The sequence below is a fragment of the Zea mays genome, chromosome 1 (assembly GCF_902167145.1).
Source record: "Zea mays cultivar B73 chromosome 1, Zm-B73-REFERENCE-NAM-5.0, whole genome shotgun sequence".
Classification (NCBI taxonomy): domain Eukaryota; kingdom Viridiplantae; phylum Streptophyta; class Magnoliopsida; order Poales; family Poaceae; genus Zea; species Zea mays.
This window is the reverse complement of record NC_050096.1, coordinates 19,467,065-19,490,149: the sequence shown is the minus strand read 5'-3', so window position 1 is coordinate 19,490,149 and position 23,085 is coordinate 19,467,065. Positions and strand designations below refer to the sequence as shown.

General features: G+C 46.1%; 3 protein-coding genes, 1 long non-coding RNA gene and 1 pseudogene across 5 annotated transcripts; 2 read left to right on the top strand and 3 right to left on the bottom strand.

Annotated features, from left to right (window-relative positions):
- The first annotated feature begins 8,783 nt into the window (after positions 1-8,783).
- On the top strand, positions 8,784-9,156 carry LOC103631837 (zinc finger pseudogene; annotated as a pseudogene). Its single transcript, NR_156463.1, has 2 exons — positions 8,784-8,873; positions 8,980-9,156. The product of NR_156463.1 is annotated as a zinc finger pseudogene (transcript).
- A 254-nt stretch (positions 9,157-9,410) lies between these two features.
- On the top strand, positions 9,411-9,678 carry LOC109943599 (uncharacterized). Its single transcript, XR_002266638.1, has 2 exons — positions 9,411-9,478; positions 9,615-9,678. It is a non-coding gene; the product is annotated as an uncharacterized lncRNA (long non-coding RNA).
- Positions 9,679-10,475: 797 nt separating this feature from the next.
- LOC103631836 (protein ALP1-like) lies at positions 10,476-11,447 on the bottom strand. The gene is made up of 2 exons (XM_008653619.2): positions 11,034-11,447; positions 10,476-10,949 (listed from the first exon to the last, which is right to left on the bottom strand). Exons 1-2 carry the CDS (start codon positions 11,353-11,355, stop codon positions 10,519-10,521), a joined length of 753 nt encoding a protein of 250 aa, XP_008651841.2. The 5' UTR covers positions 11,356-11,447; the 3' UTR covers positions 10,476-10,518.
- A 420-nt stretch (positions 11,448-11,867) lies between these two features.
- On the bottom strand, positions 11,868-13,150 carry LOC103644464 (L10-interacting MYB domain-containing protein-like). The gene is made up of 2 exons (XM_008667667.2): positions 12,760-13,150; positions 11,868-12,686 (listed from the first exon to the last, which is right to left on the bottom strand). The coding sequence occupies exons 1-2, from the start codon at positions 13,078-13,080 to the stop codon at positions 12,141-12,143; spliced, it is 867 nt and encodes a 288-aa protein (XP_008665889.1). The 5' UTR covers positions 13,081-13,150; the 3' UTR covers positions 11,868-12,140.
- Positions 13,151-18,028: 4,878 nt separating this feature from the next.
- On the bottom strand, positions 18,029-19,107 carry LOC100275925 (uncharacterized). Its single transcript, NM_001165450.2, has one exon. The coding sequence runs from the start codon at positions 18,831-18,833 to the stop codon at positions 18,300-18,302; it is 534 nt and encodes a 177-aa protein (NP_001158922.1). The 5' UTR covers positions 18,834-19,107; the 3' UTR covers positions 18,029-18,299.
- Between the last annotated feature and the right edge of the window lie 3,978 nt (positions 19,108-23,085).

The window sequence follows — 23,085 nt, the reverse complement described above, 5'->3', positions numbered from 1 at the left end:
TGGTACTGCAGAGGGTCAACCAAACCTCTCAGAAAACGGTACTGCCGCTTGGCATCGGTGTTGACATCTTCAGGAGCGTAGCGAGACAACTGCAGAAACCTGTCCCGATACTCACTGACAGACGATGACCCTTGCTTAAGGGCCAGGAACTCCTCCTTCTTCACTGTCATCAGACCTGCAGGGACATGGTACTGACGAAAGCTACATCTGAATTCTTCCCAGGTGATGGTGTCGGGGTTGGCATGGGTGGCGAGGTAAGACTCCCACCATGACTGGGCTGCTCCTCTCAACAGACGGGGACCATACAGAACTTTCTCCCTGTCATCGCACTGAGCGGTATGCAACTCCCGCTCCACAGTGCGCAGCCAATCTTCAGCATCCATGGGGTCAGAAGAGTGGGCGAACGTTGGTGGATGACCTCTCATGAATTCAGCACGCTTGTCTCTAGGCATCTGAGGCATCTGAGGCTGGGGTGGTGCTTGCTGCTGTTGCTGCTGCTGCTGCTGCTGCTGAATGGCGGCCAGAGTCTGACCGATGGCTTGAACTGCCTGAGTCTGCATCAGAAACATCTGCTCGATCGACATCGGGGGCGGGGGCGGCAGGTGCTGCTGCTGGGGCACCTCATCCTGCGGAGCGGCTCGCTCCTGCTGAGCACGCCTTCCTCCTCTGCGCCTGTTCTCTGACATCTGCAGAACGCAACCACACATCAGAACTGATCTGGCGAAGCTTGCAGCATAAGAAAAGAGTATAGAATTCTCCAACAGCACTGAACAGATGAGCATCTTCACTGATCTCCAACACAGACCACACAGCTTCTCAGATAAGGAGGAAAGGAGAATAATGGGTTTCCCAACTATATAACTAACTTTATTGACATAATATGTAAACCAAAATGCAGGGGATACCCACACTCTGGTGACAATCATTACAAAGATCCAAACCAAACATAGTTCATCATGACAAACATAAATGCACAGGATATAGCAAACTACCCTGTCTAACTAAAACTAACTAAGACCGAGATTAACGCTAAGACTGAAGCTTCTATGTATATATTTATTTCGTATTAATTACAAGATCCAACTCTAACGATCTATGGTTCTAGGTTTATCTTGGTCTTGCAGGCGGGATTGCCATAAGACTGGTGTCCACGCTGAGGTGAGCGGTACGGGTGCTGAGTCCCAACGGGAGCGGGGGAACCACCGTCCAGATAACGACGTTCCGCGCGCTCAGCCCGCAGCAGGGCGATCTCAGCACGAGCCCTACTCAGCTCGTCTAGTGCATGGTCCAGCTCCGTGTTTAGCACGGCGGCTAGGTTGACTGTGCTGCTCAACCTAGGATTGCCCTCACCGACAGGTGAGACAATCACGCCTCCTGTGCTGCCAGATGAACGGCGGGGGTAATACTTCAGGTCAAGACCGTCAGCTGCCCCACCGAAAACCGAGCAGTAGTGCGAAAGCGCACGCCGTGCAGCATCTTGCATGGCTGCCTCAGCTGAGTCCCGCTCAGAGATAGAATAGTGCTCTGAACAGGCCTCTGCACCCTGGAGACTGTCCTCCGGGCAGCGCACCAAGCAAGTCGCCTCCCAGCGGTCCGGGTAGACCCCGCGACTATGCTGGTAGACCACACAGCGATACTCGACGGACCAAGTATGCCGGTCAAATGCCCGACGTAGCAGGGTGTCGAGCGCATCATGGAAGTGACACCCGCGAGCAGCGTCGCGAGTGATGGGTCGAGCAACCCATCCTTCCGGCTCAGGGTTAGCAGAGAAGTCGGTGTCGTGGCTCGAGCTGTCGTCGCCATCTCCGTCGTCTGGGTCTCCTCCAGCAGCTACTCCAGAAGCTGGGGCGCCCAGTGGTGGTGCAGGGGGCGGCTCCAGAGGAAGCACAGGGGAGCAGCTCCTCACAGACTCTATCTCCTGGTGGAGCGAGAGGGAAGAGCTCTGCTGCTCCTGTCGTCGACGCTCCTGCTCCTCACGCAGGCGGTGGTGTAGTCTCTCCAAGTGGCTGGACTGTCCGGCCACGGGACGGCGAAGCGGACGCTCAGCAAGGCGGGAAGGTAAGAAGGGGATGACTGACTTTCGTGCAGTGTGTCTAAGTCGAGCCATCTACAAAAGACATCGCAAGCAAAAGGGTGAGAACAGAATTAATATGACCAGCAAGTAATGAATCATAAATAGATGAAGGATTAGAATAAAACATGATTTTCAGCAAGGTATAATATATAGTAGAACATAGGTTTGGTCGGTATGACCAACTTTTGAAGAGATATCAAAGTCAAGGCAGAGACAGAGGTCTATAGTCCTTAGAACGGCCATTCTACTCTAGGTTAGCGGTCCTACAGTCAGCACGGCTTTGATACCACTTATGTCACACCCGGTTTTAGAAGGCAAACCGAATGCGAACCATGTACGTGCCAGGATCAGTTATTCACGTACACAGCAGTTACATAATATGGACATCATCACACAGTGCTCAAAATAGTATTAATAAGGGAAATAGTTGATTACATCATACGTCTGAGACGTCCATATAGTTCTTACAATAAATCAAAGTGCGGAAAAGAAACGTAGATAACGCGGCCTTCACAGGCAGCCGACTGGGGGTTGCCGCTAACCCACACCTAGAACTCGTCGTAATCTTGGAACTCCTGGAAGTCTCCTTCCACAGCTTCATCTTCGCCTGAGTAGTGGTTGCAATGCTGACAACCTGGGGGGGGGTTTGGTGTGTAGAGCAAGGGTGAGTACACATCAACATACTCAGCAAGTATCCTGTTTGGCTGTAGTGGACTAGCTTTATGTGGGGATAAGTCAAGCAGTTGCTTTTAGTTGGTCAGGTTATTACTTACTAGTAGAAAGCCAGGTTTTAACATTAACCCAAGTTATTAACCCAATGTACCCTTTCCAAACGGAAAGAATACCACTTACCAGCATCATAGTCATAACCAGAATCAACAGTCTCATAACCACCTGTACCACAATGTCTCTGATCAAGTACCACTAATCACTGGAGCTCCCTTGGCCGCTCATAACCGCGAGCACGGCTGATATATCAGTTTCATAACACTCTGCAGAGGTTGTGCACTTTACCCACAAGCCGTGATTCCCTCTCTAGCCCGGGCTTGCAAGACCCTTATTCACTCCCGAGGTGAATGGCCAGGGATTCACTACGAAGCCTTTACAAAGATTCCCCGGGGCTGTAGCCACCCGTTAGGTTTCCTAAATGCACCGCACTCCTCCCCAAGGGGCGAACCCAAACTTGGCAGAGCGAGCCGCATACACCGAGCCCCATTGATGGCACGACGGCTAAGTGAACTACACCCCGGATCCTCTAATTATTCAGCTAAGGGCACCCCATTCCACCCTCATGGTTGCACTGTTTTCCCGGGCGGTCATCCATAGAACAGGTCCTTACGGAGAGGCACTCGAGAAACCGCTCGAGCCCCCTTGAAAACCACAAGTATAATCATAAAGAATAACGGGAAAACAGCGTATCATAGATAATCACATCATGTTCATTGATTAGAGTTGAGCAATAGCATCAGACTAAGTAGTAATAATCCGACCCAAATAGGTAAACAAGGACATGGATAACAAAAGCTAGTCAATCCTTAGGTATAAATGTGTAATGCGGGAGATGAATTAAAGAATGAATAGGACATAGATAGGTCAAAGGACACTTGCCTCCACCAAACGACTGCTGCTCAGGGGCTTCTCCTGCGAATTCCTCGGGCTCTTCGACCGGATCGTTCTCTATGCGAGCGCAAACATACATACATCCATCCACATATTTAATACAAAAGAACAGTACACCATACAAGATAACAAATAAAGTGAATATGCATCAAGTATGACATTCGATAACGCATTTGTTATGGTTAGAAAGAAACGGGAAAGGTCTCGCAGGGGGGTTAAATCTTATGCACTAATGACACAATTGGTTTTTAACAAAATAATTCTGTTATATATATTTATATATACTAATGGAAACATAATCACTTTTAGTTGATCAACATTGCACAGGGTAAACAATTAACTACGTGAATCAATAACATAACGGAATTTTAAATTAAACTTCCTATTTTCCCATAGCATAAACAGTGATTAGCCTACTTAAAATACAGTAATTATGATCACAGAAAGTAAATAAAATAAAATAAAAAAAATAAAAAAAACAGAGGGGGGGGGGCGGTTGAACCGGCCCTAGGGCGGTTGAACCGGCCCTAGGCGGGGCGCGGGCGGGGCTGCGGGCGGCCGGGCTGGCGAGGGCGGGGCGGCCGAACCGGCGGAGCGCAGGGGCGGCCGAACCGGCGGGGCAGGGGGCGGCCGAACCGGCGGGGCAGGGGGCGGCGCAGGGGGCGGCCGAGCCGGCCGTGGGGCGGCCGAGCCGGGCGAGGCAGGGGGGCGGGGCGGCCGAGCCGGCCATGGCGGCTGGGCTGGGCGGCGGGCGGCCGGACCGGGCGGGCAGGGAGGCGGCCGAACCGGCCATGGGGAAAGGGGAGAGGGGATGGGGGAGGGAGGAGAGGGGGAGGGGGGAGCTCACCGGGGAGGGGCGCGACGGCGAGGGGCGGTCGGCGGCAGGTGCGGCCGAGGGCGGCGGTTGGGCAGGGGGCGGCGGCGGCTTAGGGCAGGGGTAGGGGCGGCGGCTTAGGGAGAGGGAGAGAAAATGAGAGAAAATGAGAGGGAGGGAGAAAGAATTGGGGGAAAAAGGGGAGGTGGGGGGGGCGGTTGGGCCTATTGGGCCCAAGGGGGGGGGCGCCAGGGGGCGGCTGGGCCGGCCGGGGTCGGCCCAGGGCGCGGGAGAGAGAGAGAGAGGGGAGAGAGAAAGAGAGAGAGAAAAGAGAAAGAAAGATCTTCTTCTCATTTTCGAAATCCGATCTTTCTACATGAATGCATTTGCACTTTCAAAGCAATCAAAAGAAATGCAAGGTTCGGCATGGTGCATCAAGCAACATAAAGCATTTAGGGTTTTTATACGTACGGGAATTCCAAACCGAATCCCGCTAGAACTTTGGAAAAGGTCAAGGTTTAGCGAAGGGAAAAAGAAAAGGAAAAGGTAACGCCCGAATTTTGGCGAGTAAAGAAAAGAAAAAAATTCAACTGCAAAAATTCGGGGCGTTACACACGTTCCTCCACCTTCTCGCCTGGCTCGACGATGACGAGATCAGGGAGCTGTCCTTCGCCTGAAACTTCCTCATCGGTCACAACTAGATTGACTCGGCCGATCTGGCCACACGCCCCAGGGCCATCCACTATACCTCCGACGGTTTCAATTTCTGGTTAGTACAGAGCAAAGATAGGTAGCAGTACTTAGATAGATGTCTCCATGTTTTTTGTTCTCTGATAGCGTTTTCCTATATAGAAGCACACTCAAGCTCTAGACGCTTCATAATGCACTCTGTTCATTCTTCTCAAGCACGGGCCTCTTTTTTTGTTTGACTATAAAATGTTATTAGTTTATCTACCTTTTGTCCATCAGACGTAATACTTGACAATTGTGTTCTTACCATTTTATCCAAATCTCCAAGGAGCCATCAACTTCCTTTATCTGCTTTACAGATTTACTACCTTGTCATTTGCATAGTGGCAAAGTTGAGCGTTGATTGTTAATATAGATTATTTATTCATGAACTTCAATGGTTAAAGTCTAAATCCAAACTTCAAATTCTTAACATCATTTCACACTAATGTTCGATTGTTGAAGCTCGGAGGTAACTAGAAACCTTGGCACTGGTTTGGCTTTTAACCTGCAAGATTTCAGTTGATCGTGTTTATTTAGTGTGTATAAGCACATGGGAAGAGCCACTATGTGAAAAGAGTTGACCCTCGACCATATGTGCAGGTTTTGTGGTGTTGATCTCGTTTAGTGCATCAGAGACAATTCTACTTGAGATGAGGCAACTGACTTTTCTGGTCACCTTGTCATGCTGACACTATTAGGCAGAAATGAGGGAAATGTACTGCCACATTAGGCACAAAGTAATGTATATTGCTAGGTGCTTATTCCTAGACCATGCTCTGCTTTTAGTTTGTATTTCTCTTATTTTTCTTAGGGTATGTCGTTAGCTGTTTCACACAGGACATTTAAACCATGTTGTTGGTTCTAGGTGTGTGGCCTATAGGTGCTGCGCACAAGCCTGTTGCCCAAGTCGAACTTGGGAACTTGGGGATGTGTGCCTCAAATTGGTTTTTGGGTGTCACAAGTAGGCCATCACACTTGAGGTTTGGAGTTTGAAGAACGGTAATAAAGTGGTTATGTTTGCCAATAATCGGTGGTAAGCTGCAACATGTTGTGATGTCTTACCCTTGTAGCCTTGTCTCTTTGCTGGTTGGCATGGTCACCATTTAGATTCTGTCCAACGAATGTAATGCTTGGATAAAACGTTTGTTTTGTTTGTGCTAAACAGAAGGAACTCTAGCTAGGTTATGGGTACTAAAACATTTACTTGTTTCTTCCATAACACTCATGGGGTATTATGGAGTAATACTCCTGGAGTAACAAACTTCACAACACTTTTTGTTCTCAATTTCTTTTTTGTGACACCTGGGGTGCTCTGGTTTGATACAACTTGGAAACAAGCATAACTTATATCAAGTACTATTATGCCCGCACGGTTGACCTTAACCCCTGTATTAGGTGATGTTTTGTGGGCCTAAACAATGGATGCCTTTTTATTGATAGGGATGTTTGTCTATTCATCAAATGCATCATGTTTAAATTTGGCGTTGGTTCGATATGATGCTGATGGTTTGTAGTTGGGTTTCAATTATCTGTCTAGGCAGGTATATGCTTGCTAGAAATCTAAGCCCATCAATGGCTTGCTCCTAGAAAGACGATCATAATCGTACGCATAACATCATATAGCTTTCTGAATTGTGTGTATCTATGCCATCAAGTATGAGTGGTGTACCATTGCAACGCACGGGCATCGTACTATTGCTACTATATGCGGCTTTATTCTGCTATTTTTACTAGACGTTTTTGTTTTTGTTTTTGGTTAGTAAGAGATGGTTCGTTTCGGCGTCCATGCAGGGTGCAGAATGGATCCAGTTTGTCCCAGTTCGGAAATCGGAATGGTGAACACATATGAGATGAGCTTCCCGGATCTGTACGTAATCTGAGTGTTTCCTTCCTGTAATCCTGTGTAGCGTAGGAGGCTTACCTGCTCTGTAAGCTTCCTTGTATTGTTCTACAAAGGCTTTAATATAGTCAGGTATTATCAAGAAAACAAGAAGAAAAGAAACGGATGGCTACTTTGAGGTAAATATTTCAGGGCCATTTGTATTTACTTATGAGGTTTAGATCAAATGATAGATGATGTCCTGCATGATTTTGGAATTGCATTTGTATCGTATAAACCTGAATATAAATGTCATTATTATATTTGTGAAGTAGTCCGATAGCATCAAAAATTTGTGAAGTAGTCTGATAGCAACAGAAACTATAATTAATTGAGTCTTATTACTCACACTAGATCTTGTCCTCCACCGCCTGATCTGACTACTTTTGAGCTGATTTGGTCAGGAAAATTTGTGGCGGTCATTTATAGGCAGACCGCGGCGGGGTGCCCAAGAGCAACACGTAGTTTTTCTGGATGGTCAAGTTCTGGAACGATGATGTGGCAGAGGAGACACACCCTGGTCTTCGTACATATATGTTACTTACTCCCACTCTCAACATAGAAGCAGTAAGTGCTTGTTTCTGATGAACTTATCAATTGATGCTATGCGCCACTGTGAGATGTTCTTCTCAAACACTTACATTTGATCTGGTGTCTATTGTGGCATGTCCTCCATATCAGGGTTCCCCTTGCTTATTTTGATAGCTTTGTGTCCCAATTATAAGTGTTATGCAATGACTTGTCTTTCCCTATGCACCGAAGCTTGGCTGATGGGTTCGTTGAAGGTTGTGTGGTTTAGATATGCTTGTTTGCTCGTGTGTGGACTAATAATGGACTGAAATACTAACAACTACACTAGCTGATAGGTAGTTATGAATTTGTGGATAATCTGTTTGTTTTGTTAATATGTTATTACCGCCAAACTGTTTAATGATTTCAGTGTTCTCTGCATTGTCATATGTCATTGGTGTCTGTAATAGGGTAGTCAGGTGGTGGCTATAATTTATTTTTTTGCTATAATTTATTTTTTTGCTATATCTTCCTTTCTATTTATTAACCAGAAAATTTAAAAGCCGACAAATATGTATCCTAATTAATCTAAATTTAAACCTCACTTGTCGGCATATCTCGATGTGAGCATTCTAGATTACCCTTTTTAGAATCATAGTTGGCAGTACCATTTCTCTTATAATATCCTTTGTGTGGAAATTAAAGTATGCTCCCGAAAATCCCAAATTCGAGCGCAGTTGTTATAATATGCAGGTGGCCGTGTGCGTCCGGGTTGTGCTCCGTCGGCCTGGCACCCATGCGAGTAGCGGTGCGAGTAGCGGTAGTAGCCCTTCTGAGCCCAGCTCCCGCCTCTCTGATCGAGGTACGCTACCTACGCTTGATATTGTTTGTGGGTTGAAAATTCAGCGATTATTAGGCTCTACTCGATTCGGTGCTTCGTTGTGTCCATGGGGGGTTTTGAGCTGGGCCTCTGGAGACTTTTGCGCAGCGAGGAGGTCGACGCTGGGACTTAGATTCATGGTGCTCCTAATACACATGTTGTTCGTTGGCGCTGTCTTCATTTTGTCTCTGGTCTCACCATTCCCATTTTATTCTCTGTGTGTTGCTGCCTGCTCCAGGGCGACGGTGGGCATGCTGCTCGGCGGCGAGGACATGCACAGGTTCCCGGGGCGCTCCCCGCGGATGGACCGCGGCGACCTCATCCGCAGTCCCGCCGCGCGGCAGATCGTGTCCAACTACTTCAGGTACCCAGAGCACGCGCCGCCATTATTGGCACCCCTGCTCCGCTCGTTCTTTTTCGTTTCCACTAGCCGTCCAATAATGTTGCCCCGCCATCGATGGACCGAGCAGCATGTTCGGGCCGGTGCAGGACGTGTGCATCCCGTACCAGCAGAAGCGCATGTTCGGCTTCGTCACCTTCGTGTACGCCGAGACGGTGAAGGCCATCCTGAGCAAGGGCAACCCGCACTTCGTGTGCGACGCGCGCGTGCTCGTCAAGCCCTACAAGGAGAAGGGCAAGGTCCCCGGCAGGTTCAGGTTCGTTCTCCCTTCTTCTTTGTTGCATTGCCCATTGCCTGCCTGCATGCATCGCATTCTCATCCACATCCGCGCTTCTCTTCAGTCACATTGCAATTGCACTGCACTGCACGTTGGGTTGCGTTGCTTGTTTGTTTCGATAGCTTCAGTTGCCACCTAAAAAAGCTTCTTTTTCGATTTTATCGTTTTGCCTGGTTGTAGGAAGCTGCAGCACGCGCACCATGGTGGAGCCGAGTTCGCCGGTTGTGCGTCGCCCACTGGATTGCTGGATTCCAGGGACCCCTACGCCCTCCTGCTTCTTTCATGTGCCCAGGTAAACGTTCTCAGTAGCTAGCTTAAATCTTTCCTGCGTGTTGTTTCTCTTATTGTAAGCAATTCATGTGGGGTGAGCAAAAGAAATCAAAGATTATTGTTTTTTTTGTTGTTACATCTGTTTAGAATTTCTCCAGGTTTTCTCCTGGGCATGAAGCCATTGGGCTATGATGTGTGAGGTGCACAGAGCAAAAAAAGGGGGAGGGGGGCCCTCCATTCCTCTAATCTGGGAGTAAGTGTCAACAACAGCCCTCCTTGTGCCTGTCTTTCTGATAGTGTTGTAACCATTAATAATAAGCTAGCTGCTGCTCCCATGACCATGATGCATGTATATGCCAGCATAGATCCTGAATCATGATGGTCATAATCTGTGTGTTGACGGGCTGTTGTGCGCAGGGAAATACTAATATGGCTACATGATGGCCGGCCCCATCAACCGTGCGTAGAGAAGCTTTGACAAAGAAAAAAGAAATACCTTTGGAAAGGTGTAATCTTCTTCAGAGTGGGAGAAGGAGGGGACAGTGAAGATAGCAACAGAGAAGAAACAAGTCCAGGTTGTTTTTTTAGCTCTTAGGCCTATGATAAGTATATGATAGTAAGTGAGTAGTAGGCATAAATAGTAGTAGTAGTAGTAGTTAATTAGTAGTCGTTTATTAGTAGCTGCTGCCAGTGTCAAGAAGGTGATGAAAAGGCACACTCCGGCTCTCTCCTATGCTCGTTTGTGGCATGGATGGATCTCTCACTGTTGCTATGATGGGCGTGTTTGGTTCGGCTTTTTTCTGGCCAGCTTTTCTGAAAAGCTGGCTATGGGGAAAAGCTGGTTGTTGGGAAAAGCTGGTGGTTAGAATTTAGGTGTTTGGTTCGGCAGCTGTGCAGAAAAGCTGTTCGTCAGAATCTACGTGTTTGGATACAGATTCTCAAATTGCAGATTCTCTTAGAAAAAAACGAAAAAATGAAACCCATAACGCAGATAAAGGTAATAACAAACTAATTAGTGGAGTTGATTACATCATAAGTACCGTTACAACTGCACTAAGTTAACTACGACACTAATGCATTTGCAATTGCATCTCGAAAATCACTCATGTCTAACTCATCAGATGTGCTAGTACTACTCTCACCTGCAGGTAGAACATGACTTAGGCTATTAGGTCCTACGTCATCAAAATCTCTATCGTGTAGAGCACTATCTCTAATGAAGTTATGCAGTGTCATACATGCAATAATTATCTTCGATTGTTTCTCAAGCGAAAATGAAGGGAGACTTAATAGAATTCTCCACTTCATTTTTAGCACCCCAAATGATCGCTCAATAACATTTCGCAGCGATGAGTGCGCATAGTTGAAAACTTCTTTACTCCCAATAGGTTGCCTCGCATTTTGCCATTCCGTAACGTGGTACTTCTGACCCTTATAAGGTGCAAGGTACCCCTTTCTATTTGGATAACCCGAATCGACAAGATAGTATTTACCTGCATACAATCAAAATACAAATGTTACGGACATATGCCATAAAATATTACTGTACTATACTAATGAACAAAATATTTTTATACCTTCCGGTGGATGGGGGAACCTGTCCGCATAAGTAATTAAAGTATCATGTAGTACTCTTGTGTCATGTACGGAACCTGGCCATCCTGTCACCACAAATGTGAACCTCATATCGAAGTCACATACCGCCATTACATTCTGCGACGTGTAACCGTGTCGGCCAATATATTTCGCTTGTTCCGAAGCCGGCACTGCCGCTGGGAAGTGACTACCATCTATTGCGCCAATGCAATCCTTGAAGTGTGGCCAAAACCTCGCCTCTCGCAAACGTTGATGAATCTCCACAAAATTTGGGTCTTTTGGCTTGATTGTGTCAGATGACATCTTATAAAGTGCATTAAGGACATCACTATACTTGCGGCTAATTGTTTCCAATGAGTGACCAAATTTATTTCTGATCTGCCTAAACGATTGTGGTCCCCCACATGCCCACAAAAATATGCCAAGAGCTTCCATAGTACTGACACCCCTACTTGGCAGCAGCCCATAATTTTGTACCAAAGTGTCATGCAATCGTCGAAAAACAGTTCTTCGCATCCGAAACATGTCATAACAGTCGTTACTAATCTCCAACGTTCTTTGTACCCATTGAATACCAGATTCGACCAATGTTCTTCTAGGAGCCCGACTGAAATGACCGCCCCAAATATCAACAGCATAAAGAGCAACAAGCAATTCTGCATCTGTTTCGTCATTAGATGTGTGTGCATCCATTTCATCATCAGATGTGTGTGCATCTTTGTCATCATCAGATGTGTGTTCAAAACGGTCACACATCTGCATGCAGACAACCAAGAGCTACAATTACATATGTAAGCACAGTTTATAAACACATATTAAAGAAGCCGAACAGTTTACAGTCATACGAAATTGTTCACAGATTCACATAGGTAACAAAGTTACAACTCTCATTATTGTCATACATGTTCAACTCGAATTTGTGGAAAACTGTTTCAAAGCGAAAATGATACTAACGAAAACTGACACGACAGGACTCATTAAGCAGACACAACTGACATACTCAACAAATACGGCTGAAGGTGTCCGATGACAAACACAACCAACGATAATAGTAAACATGTACGACTCAGTTGTCCGACGTCCACCAGCTAGTTGCTCTTTTTAGTTTCTAACTCGTAAGCATTGCGAAGCCAAGCGATTCTTCCTTCCTTTGTCTCCAAGTTTGCAAAAACATCTCTATACTTCTTATGAATCAGAAGATGCGTGGCAAACAAATGTATTTCGCTCCCTTCAGGTGATCCATCTTCCTTCACTTGCATCAGCTGCTTTTTAATCTCTAAGCGAACCGGGTCATTGTCAGAAGAGGTAATAGACTTGTTTGTGGTAACTGAGCGGGACTCAAAAGCCGCCACAAGTCTTTTCATGTACTCTTCCCTCGAATCTTTTTTCTTCTTTGGTTTAGGGGAATCATGTCGCAACTTACGCTTGCCAGTAGCATTAGTGCAGGGGTCAGGTGTGCTGTTTTCACCCCCACCTAAAGTGTATTCCAAATGATCATCAGAAGAAGAATTAGCATCCTCGACGCCGGGCACCAGGGTTCTTTCATTTGTGCACACAATTGGTCCAAACATAACCTTGAGCTCGTCCTCATTCTCTAGGGGGGCTGTTTTGAACATAATACAGCCTGGCATTGCCTGCACCAATTCGTAGTCCTACTTTTAGATGGCCAATACTAATGTTACTCTACGAAAACAAAGATGAACTTACTTCATTTTGCTTGGCCCACCACTCATCTGGGGCACTGATTGAACCAGTATGAGGGTCTCGACCAAGACCTGTAGCCCTATCATTCAGAGTTTTCCACTGGGTGAACATTCTCTTCAACGAATCCCACCTATTCTTCATTTGATCCCTGGTGTAAGTGCGCCCAGTGCGTTCCTTAAACTTCCTTATGAGGTTAGCATACCCTTCGGCATTTAGGAATTGTTGTGGCCTGTTCCGAGCATTTACCTCTTCTACACAAATTTCTGTGTAAATTTTTGTTGCTCTACTATCCCACTTTGCAATAACTTTGCCGGACTTGTCCATCTAGTGCATAAGAAGTGTATAGTGTTCAAAATCCGTACTGTTTTCGGATTAAAAACAACAACAAAGATGAAGAATATACTGGCCATATTATGTTGACATAATACCATAAGTACTAAGATTCCAATTTGCATAATTACACAACGAGAACCATAAATAAACTGGTACTGGAGACAAAATGACAGGGAACACATGTACACGAGCCCATGAACCAAAAGAACTAACTGATTCCCTGTTTCCCTACGCACTTAGTGCACAAAAGCTAAGGGACGCAACCATGTTATTGAAACACCTAACTCCAAGGTTCACTCCCTTCTACCTTAAACATCGTTGTCACTAAACGAAGGCATCTGATCGGAGTCATATTCAACCCCCCAGAAGTTTTGGAAATGCTCAGCAAAGTCCCAATGTGGAGTCAGGTCGTCGTCAGAGGGGGGTGGTGACGACAAGGTAGAAGGTTCATAGCTGCTGTCAACCGGGATGTTAAAGTTGTTCACGATGTCCAAATGCTCTTGCAACACCAGAGAGTCTTGCTCCAGCATGCAAGCTATCTCCTCCAAAGCTACACGTAGTTTGGTAGCATCAAATGAGGTCAATCCGCGCCCAGGACGGATTGTTTCCCTCGCTACGGAAAATATCTTGTCCGAAATCTCTTGCATCCTTCCAATTGCCTTGTCGGCTATGGAGTCAGCTGAATCCATCTGATGTGGATTTATTAGGTCGTTAGTATAGCAGACATGGGGACTATGTACACAAATTTGGCTTACTTTTCCAGTGCCTAGGCTATACCAAACATTTACTACTAACTTCTGTACTTTTGACACTACAAACACAGTTTGAATGGAGTAAACAAAAAACGTGAACATATGAACAATTACTGCTTAACATACACAATGGTAATGATAAGAAGGGGAAAATAATTAAATGTGAACATCACCTTCGTTCGAGTGGAGATTCTGTGATGCAACAGAGAGACAAACAGGTAACACCCCGAGATCTGAACATCACATAAACATGATTTTCGTAAACTGTATTGTGCGAAACAAACAAAGAACTAGTCCCGGAACAAGTACTAATGTGTATGAGAGTACCTTGCTTGCACTGCAAATTGGAACCTAAGACGAAGACAGCGAGTTGATAAGGGCAAACTGCAGGCAACATTGGACATACAATTAGCTAGTGCAACCATCGATACCCTATTTCGTCCAATGAATTAACTGCAGATTAGGCGGCCGTGTACTCAATTAAAGGGTACGACGAACCCTAGCTACACTACCGGAAGGGGGAGGCGAGGGTTTGGATCGAGTCGAGCACCACCGTACCTGTGCAGATGACGACGCAAAGGGTGGAGCAGAGGAAGCTTCACGACGGACCCACGGCGCCGGTTTAGGTGCGGCAACCCTACCAACAGTTGACTGTCAATGAACGACGGTTGCGGCGGTGGTGAATGAGATGGTACACGGACCGAGGAGAGAGGTCGTACCTGCGACGACGACGACGGGGGGAGAGCTTCTTTCGCGACGGGGATGAGGCTGGGTCCTCGGAGCGCGGAACCTACGGAAGATGGAAATGAGACGCGTCGTAGGATAAATCACACCGGCGCGGCGGAGGTTCGCCGTACGTACCACGATGCGGGGAGGAGACGGAACGCCGGCGGCGCGATGGGTTCGCGGCGGCGGCGCGATGGCTTGGCGGCTGCGGGGGAGCGTCGCGTGGGCTACAACCCTAGGGAAGTGGGCGCGGCTTCGAACCGAAGCCAAGTGACGGGCGCTTCAGGCGTTAAGTGCGCGGACGGCTTCCAGCGGAAGCGCGTGGTGGAGAAGCGGCGCGAGAAGCGGCGCGTTTGGCTCCAGCTTCTGCTTCTGGCGGCCAGAAGCCGCCCGGAAGCTGAACCAAACAGCCGCGATATGTTGTTTGATTTACAATATCGTGTGTATAAATATTTCATGTTTTTCACTTTATTTGATTTGCGGTACCACACATATAACGATTTCGTGTATTTCCCGTGGCAACGCACGGACATAGACCTAGTAAAATACTAAATACTTTTTGAGTGTTATTATGTATTGTTACATTTATTTTCTTAGTTTTTTAAAAACCAAATATCATTTGTCGGTAAAGAAAATAACAAAATTCGTCGGAAAAACAGTTTCTCGGTTGTTTTGCATTGTTTTTTTTTTCAAATTAAAAAACATGTGTACTGAAATTTGCTGAGAAAATGGAAAACCGCCAAGAAACATCGAAAACCGCTCAAGCCACAGCGGAAAACCATTTTTAAAATTTAAAATCACAAACCGTTCGAAATGAGCGGTTTTCTGTTTCCGGTGACTAGCGGTTTTTAGGTGGGAAAAGGTTTAGTAAACCCTGCATGAAGATCAAAAAAAAAATTATACAGAGTAAATTTTTTATTTAATTTTAATTAGCAAGATATTTAATCTTTTCTAATCCGGGGAGGGAATCGCTTTTCGTTGTCAGGCCGGCAGGTCGCTCACTGGTCCACATCCGTTTTAGACCGGTGGTGACACGTCCCAGTTTCAGTTTCAGGTGTGCAGCTTCCGTAGCCGACAGTCTGAGCCCGGCCCGGTGCCCAGGGCCCAGGGCCCGGGCACAAGAACAACAGCGCTCCAGCCTTGCTATAGCTTGCCCTTGCACAGTTGCACTCCTATTACTTTCCAGTTCCAGCGGCCGGTGTGCGTCCTTGCATGTACTCTACCATCGAGCTGGTTGTGACAGTTGCCAAATACTAGTAATCATTAGTACGTAAATTATTATCGCATAGTATCCGTGAATATCTCATCCAATCAAAGCCTAGTCAGTCTGGTCAGATAATACACGGTCAACTCAGTTTTGTGATGTCCATGCGTATTTTAGAGGCTTGCACGAAGGGCAAGCATTCCCTCGCCACAGACATAATAATTGTAGCTTGGCTTGTTGTTCCTTGACCGAGCGCATGCTCGTATACGTTTGTGTGAACATTCCTTCCGGTTTCGTCGTGAATGCGGAGTTGCGTATACGAACAATTGTTCATCAAACTCTGACTTGGTTACCTAGAAACTGTACCAAACCATGTCCATAAAACTATTTGAGCTCCACTACATTAAACCTATATGGCTTAGTCGGTTAGATGCAAGCCGTTTGGACAAATCAGCTAATTTTAAATCTAGAATACATCCCCAAGTAACAGTTCATGTCATATTAAAAAAAAACGGACAACAGAAAGATCAAACAAACAAACTTGACTACAAAATCAGCGAGTCTTGCTACCTGCTTACATATATAGGCAACAAGGATGAATGTATTTTTTTAAGAAAAAACATTGCTAGCAACTGTAATAATTATTTAATATCTCTAATTATTTGTTTTCTATTTGTAATGTCCCCCTCCTGTTTGGGCTTCGACCCAAGAGTCATGTTAGGGCTTATACATTTTACTCTCAATCTATATAGATTGTGTGAGTTTAAATCTCAAATAAGTCAAAATCTTTCATAATTTTTTTCGATCTCATCCAATCAACATGGAAGGTGCACGTTTGGTTCCCACCTCTTAAACTTTAGTGACTATAGTTTAGTCGTTTTTAGTCTCTAAACTGGCAAACATTATAACTAAATGAAGCCTCCAAATAAAAATCTTAAAGACCAAAACGTAATGGCCCTAAAGCTTAGGAGGATGACTAAACTAAAGAAATCAAACACCCATCAATAAGAGAAAGCCGTTTTAAACAGTTTTCTTACTGGAAAAAGAGGAGCCAGAGGTCTATTTTGAAAGAGCCATAGCGAAACTGCCCTATAAAACAAGGCCAAAGTTTGGGAAACAAATGTTAGCAAGAACTGATACGATGGAGTTTTTCAAAACCATCTAGGGGAGGTGCAAGGGTTGATTTGGAACATGGTATTTTTCAAAAGGTTCTCTTACATCCATATTTTTTATTATTGCTTTGCACCTTCCGCTCTATTTGCATTGGATCATATGATCTAAAATAGCTAGCCACCAAATTTTAGCTCTTAAGACTCTAAACTGGTGGAAGGAGTATAAATAAACTAATTGATGTGATTCGCAGCGCAGAGGTGCAGCGAACTTTGAGATTTGCCCGCGCATGTGGCGAATTATCCCGTTCCATGTATAGGCTCTCCTCTCAAAGTACACCACCCCACGTACAACGATGCATTCCACACGAAACAATGCTCTCGATCCTATATTCCTGTAGAACAACCTAGGAAACCCCGATTCCTCAGCGGCAACAGCAGATGAAGCTGCTTTTTTTTTGTTGTTGTTGAGCTACCGTGCCCAACCAAGCACGATGGGGGAAGGTAGATGGAGTCCGGCTAAGAGCAAACAAATCCGGATCAGGACAAGCCACCTTCGCATCAAAATGATGTAACACCAGCAAAGGAGCTCAAAAAAAGCAAAAGAGACGCGCAGATGATTCAGCACGCAAGAAGCAGCCAAACAACAAATGAAGAAATGAAATAAGAGACCCCTTTTTTGAATATTTTGAAGAAGAAGAAAAAAGAAACTAGTACTGCAATACAAACAAAACACGTGTAGCTATGACAAGACCAATTGATGGTAAGTGCTAGCGATTAGTAAGTAGAAAAGGAATTGGCTCTGGTATGAGTCCATGACCAAGACCAACTGATGGTTGGTAAAAGCATGCCCGGACCATTTGCTTCATCGATTTTGCCTACTTCACGGATGATGTCCATATACGTGTACGCCTGTATCTTATTACATATCGCCGGTCAATTACAGTAGACAATTCAAATAGATGAAAATGATTTTATACGTAGAGTAAACATAGGTTATTAGATAACCTCATACTAACTCACTGTTTCAGCAGAAGAAAACCGGTTGGATTCGTCGCCAATCCAAAGAAATTATCATGGCACACAAGCCATATATACAAACTAAACACTGTTGGATACTGGAAATAGAACTGGCAGCCACACAATATACACTTCGTAGCTGTTTTCTTTTTTTTATTCTTCTAATTTTACAAAATAAGCATACAATATTTCTCAAATAACCTTATAATGATCCATAGTTTTGGCTTGTCTCGTGTACACAGTCGGAAAGAGAAACCATGCTAACTAACTGCAGCGGATTGAAGCACAGGAGTACTTGAAGTGGGGGGAAAAAACTCCATACCGACCGATCGAGGAAACCGGCCCTCAAGCGCGCGTGTGTGTGCAGCATGGTGCTGGCATCTGATCTGACGAGGGGATTCAGAAGAACACCCATTTGGACGCCGTCTTCTCCTTCATGGTTCTGGAGTGGAAGAGCTCGGCGCCGTCGCCGTCGCCGCCGCCGTCGCCGGTGTGCCGCCGCCTCTCCGCGCCAACGAGCCTGGACAGGAACCTCCCGATCTTCTTCTTCTTGCCGCTCTTCCTCCTCTTCGCCTCGCCCTTCCCCCTGGCCGGCTCGTCCTGGCTCGCGGGCGGCGGCTTCTTGTTGGCGGAGGTCGGCATGAGCGGCTGGGAGAAGGCGGCGACGTCGGCGAAGGAGGACCCGGCAACGACGACGTGGACGGAGCTGACGTCCGCGGAGAGCGCGGCGCGGTACTGGGGCGGCGGGGACGAGCCGCCGGAGGAGCACGGGGACGTGGGCGCCGAGGACGAGGACGCGCGCGTGGTGGTGGTCGCCGAGGAGGACGCGGAGAGGTGCGCGAGGCGGTCGCGGAGGCAGTAGGGGCACACGCCCTTGGACGTCCGGTGCTCCGGGTGCCGCTTGCACCGGTCCTCCCACTCTGACCGCCGCATAGCCGAGGCGCCGGCCGCCGGCTCTGTGCCTCGGCGGCCTACTGCGCGTGCTGGCCGGGTGCTTGGGGCTTTCGACGGGCGTGGCGTGGCGTGGCTGCGCGGTGTTGGCGCACGCACGGGCACGGGGAGGCCGCGCGCGCGGGGGAGAGAAGGAGTGAAATCGCGGGCGGGGTCCGTTGAGGAAATGGGGGATGGGAAGGTAAGGGAAGGGTCGTTGAGATAAAAAAGGGGGCGGGGCCGCGTTACGCGAGCCAATATATCGGAGCATCATTTTGCTTCCGTTTTTGAATTATTAAAAATAAATAGAAGCCACGAAATGGACTCACACTCAGCGGTTACCAAACCAAAGAGCGGAGCATGGTGCTGTTAAACGAGGGCGCAGTTGTAGCGCAGCGCAGTGAGATAGATACCTGCACTGCACGGCTAATAATTCCACATGTTCCCATTTGTCGCCGATAAAAAGGAGCATTAGTTTGTCCTTTTCTGCCAAGTTACCACCAGCTTAGGTGAATTCCTGATTGACCCTTGAGGAAACCAATCTATGATTCCACTAATCAGCAGGCATGATTTTTACAGGTGGGAAGAAAAGGTGGGCGACGACTAGCATGCTTTATTTTATTTTATTTTATTTTTGTGGCGAAGTTTCCAGCGTATGTTTGCAGTCTCCGGCCACTCCCGTCCCTTGTTTCGCCACACACGTCCCGCTCAAAGGAAACGCAGACAGCTCTTTTTTTTCCACGCACGCACGCACGCCCGCCCGGCGGACGGTCAAAGCAAGCTGGTCTCCTAGCGTACTCTTCCTTCCGTTGCACGTCTCCCGTCCCGCAGTGGGATTTGGTATTCGCGACCTCCTCCAACTTTTTTTTCTCCTTTTTCTTCTGTGCTCGAAAGATATGGCCACCGAGGGCTGGTGCTGCCTGCGAGACAGTCAGCGGCCATGGCCCGCGAGCGCAACCGCCGACCGCGTGCCGTCGGCGTCGCGTCACTCGCACGGTGGACTTGACCGCGGGCAGGCAGGCAGCCACGCACGGCACGCAGCTCTCCGATGCGCGCGTGTGCCTCGCGCACGGCCGGTGCGCGTGCGCCCTACGGGTCGGGCTGGCGGGGCAAGAAATTGGTCGCCGGTGCCGCGTGCTCGGCGTGGGTTCAGACATCCGGGACCGGGGCCACCGATCACTAGTAGTACGGGGGGCAGCAAAGCACCGCGTCTGGTGGCGCTCGCGTCGGCTGGACCGCTGGATATTTGGTAGGCCGCCGGCCGGGAACGAGACAAGGACGCGTGCGGTCGGTCGGGGCGGGGCATGCAGATGCGGTAGCACGTGTGCAAGGGCGAAGCCGCCGCTTTCGTGCTCTCTCGCTCGCTTGTCGCCGTGCTAGCGGTACCTGGGCTGCTTTCGCCCTGCCGTCCCGCACAGTTGGCCTTTTGGTCGGTGAGCTACCAGTTGCCTGCCTCCCAACTCCTCCCCAGTGACGTGCATTCATGTTCGTTTCAAGAAAAACAACGTGATCAGTGTCCTGGGATTTTGATTGGAGATTGATCGGATAGAATGTGTGTGCCCTCGGCGCTAAGTCGTGCCTGGTCACTCCAGCGACGGAGAACATAGAAAGATTTAGGTCGTATAATATTTATCACACAACCAATTAAATCGTAGAATAGAAACACACGACAAATACACAGGATTAGAACCATGTCTAAAACGAGAATAAATGGCTAAATATTGTGACCGTCATCACCTTTTCTCCATTAGAGCCGGCTTGGGCGAGGATTGAGGCTTTGATGCTCGGCTTCAGTATCACCCTTACTTAATTTCCCTATGTATCTGCAAATTGAAACATTGGAAACATTCAACTTGTATAGTGTTATGACTGAGCTATCATCTCGACCCGTAGTTCTGATACAGGTACGATACGCTTATATTTTTTATTTTAAAATTAATATTTACATTATTAAATATAAGAATTCACATATAACACAATAAAATTGCAGCCACATTGGCTAGGTAGGTGTGTTTAATTCTTTTTTTATACACTTGGGTGCGTGCTCTAGCCCATAGCTACATATTTTATTGCTAAATTATACAATATACTTAGATGAGCTAACGTGCTACCGGGCCGGCACGGCGAGCAAGGCAACGGGCCATGCCTGGGCTGCTACCGCGGCACTTGGGCCCATCCAGCATGGCACGGTTCGCTAGCCAGGCCTGGTGGACCATGCCTAAAACGGACTGGGCTGGCCCGAGTCAGGCCCGTTTAGCCATCTATAGTCCCTATGTCTCTTTAATCTGATATTATCGTTCTCTGTCTCTTTAATCTGATATTACCGTTATGTCTCCTACATATGTATTGCACCGTGTTCTAACACCTAGGAGTAAATACCTAAGGCCATCTCTATCAGATTTTCTATCTCATTTCTTAGCTCATCACCTAATTTAAGCCTCACTCTTCGAACGGTATCATCTACCGAAGAATCTTGAGAAATTATAAGTTCTACAAAGTTGATAATATTTTATAAATGAATTTAATAATTTTTTAACTTAGCAAGTAGCACGCAATAGCTTTCAGTTAATTATTGTTCTATTTTAATTTCATCGTGCAATCATGTTCTGTAGAAGATATCCATATAGATGTAAGAAAAAAAAAGAAAAAACAAGCTGATAAGGTTATAACATCATCCAGAGGAGTTATGTAAGGCACCGTTATGTAATGAGACGTTAGAAGCAAAATTTTAGTACATTTTTAAAATCAATTTTATGTACATTAAATATTTATTGGTAATAGATATTATTATTATTATTATTATTATTAGTAGTAGTAGTATTTCATCAGTACATTTTTCATTTGTCATCTGTGATGCACTTCTACCCTGTCAATACATAGATCGTAAAATCTCCTGCCGTTCTTTTCAGGAAAAAAAGAAGAAAAATAAATAAATATATGCTGTATTTCTCGGCTTCTCGCCAGTCGCCACGAACAGTTTTGGTGCGTCTTTCCTTGCGTGTATAGCACTAACTGTACATTTGTATGTAGGGCTCTAGACGGACCGATATAAAGCTAGTACATAGATCACACAACCCAAAAGGCCCAAAATAGAAGATAAGTGGGTTTCCGTCCAAAAGCATTGTGCAAAGTACGATCTTCGGGCTAGAATATGGTCCATGGATCCAGTTAGTGACAAACTAAATCCTCAAGCCCATGTTTACGTGACTCCACTACTCCACCACATTCTGGGCCAGGTGCCAATGAAACAGTATCAAATGGGCTTTTTCTCTTGGGCTAACACAAGAAAAGGTCTACAGTAGATCACCGTTCAGGCCGTTAGGTTATTATCAGTTGCGATATTTAGGGATGGAAATTGATACCCGAAACCCGATATTCGATGAGTAAAAACTCTATCAGGGCACGTACATGGTAAATTTTGAGATCCATGAGTATTTTATTGGGTCATATGTGTATACCCATTGGGCATGGTGCATGTGGGTATGTTCTCTCTTACCCCTTACCCACTACCCGATGGGAAACCCACTAATATATGATATGTTGGTCCATATTAAGGAGTTTGTTCTCTTTGATGCATGGGTTTGTGTAAAGTTGTCATTTAATGTTGAATGTTGTTGATCTTGTGATAAAATTATATTGGGTTCGATGAATTTGTCGTGTTAGCACAAAGATAGTATGTTATTTTAAAATCTTTCACTATTGATGAGGTTAGGAGTTTCAGCATATTGTATTTTGTACTTACTTTTGCGATTCAAATGATCATGTCTATTATAATCTTAGTGGGTATGGGTACCCGATGGCTACCTAGTACCCGTGGTGGGTAGTGGGTATGGGACATTTTTCTCTAGTAGGCAAGGGTATGACCTTCTATGTCCATTGGGTACCTTACCCACTTCCATCCCTAGTTGTGCAGGCCTAATAATGTCATAATGAACGAAGGAATCAAACCATCATTTTGTCTTTCTAGATTATTTCCATAGTCTAGTTTCCCTTCATGAGCTTTAATTTTTTTTAAAAAATCTCTTTAACTCTAAAAAGAAACTAAATGACACACTTGTCTTCATAAATGGTTTTAAACACTATTTCATAATTTTAATTTAAAATAGTTTAAACATCGCATATGGTTCGTAAACCAAAAAAACTATAATGCTCATAAGGTCCATAGACTTTTTAAAAAGTATGAAAATGCTACAAATATATTGGTACATGAGAAACAAAAAAAAAGATTTGAAGCTGGTCAAAATATATCTATAAA

Bases quoted from the DNA above. Each gene is read 5' to 3' on its own strand.
- LOC103631836 (XM_008653619.2), bottom strand. From the start codon at position 11,355: ATGTCATCTGACACAATCAAGCCAAAAGACCCAAATTTTGTGGAGATT. The intron at 10,950-11,033 runs GTATAAAAATAT...GATTGTATGCAG, and splicing joins GTTCCCCCATCCACCGGAAG to GTAAATACTATCTTGTCGAT.
- LOC103644464 (XM_008667667.2), bottom strand. From the start codon at position 13,080: ATGGACAAGTCCGGCAAAGTTATTGCAAAGTGGGATAGTAGAGCAACA. The intron at 12,687-12,759 runs GTAAGTTCATCT...GAATTGGTGCAG, and splicing joins GGTGGGCCAAGCAAAATGAA to GCAATGCCAGGCTGTATTAT.
- LOC100275925 (NM_001165450.2), bottom strand. From the start codon at position 18,833: ATGCGGCGGTCAGAGTGGGAGGACCGGTGCAAGCGGCACCCGGAGCAC.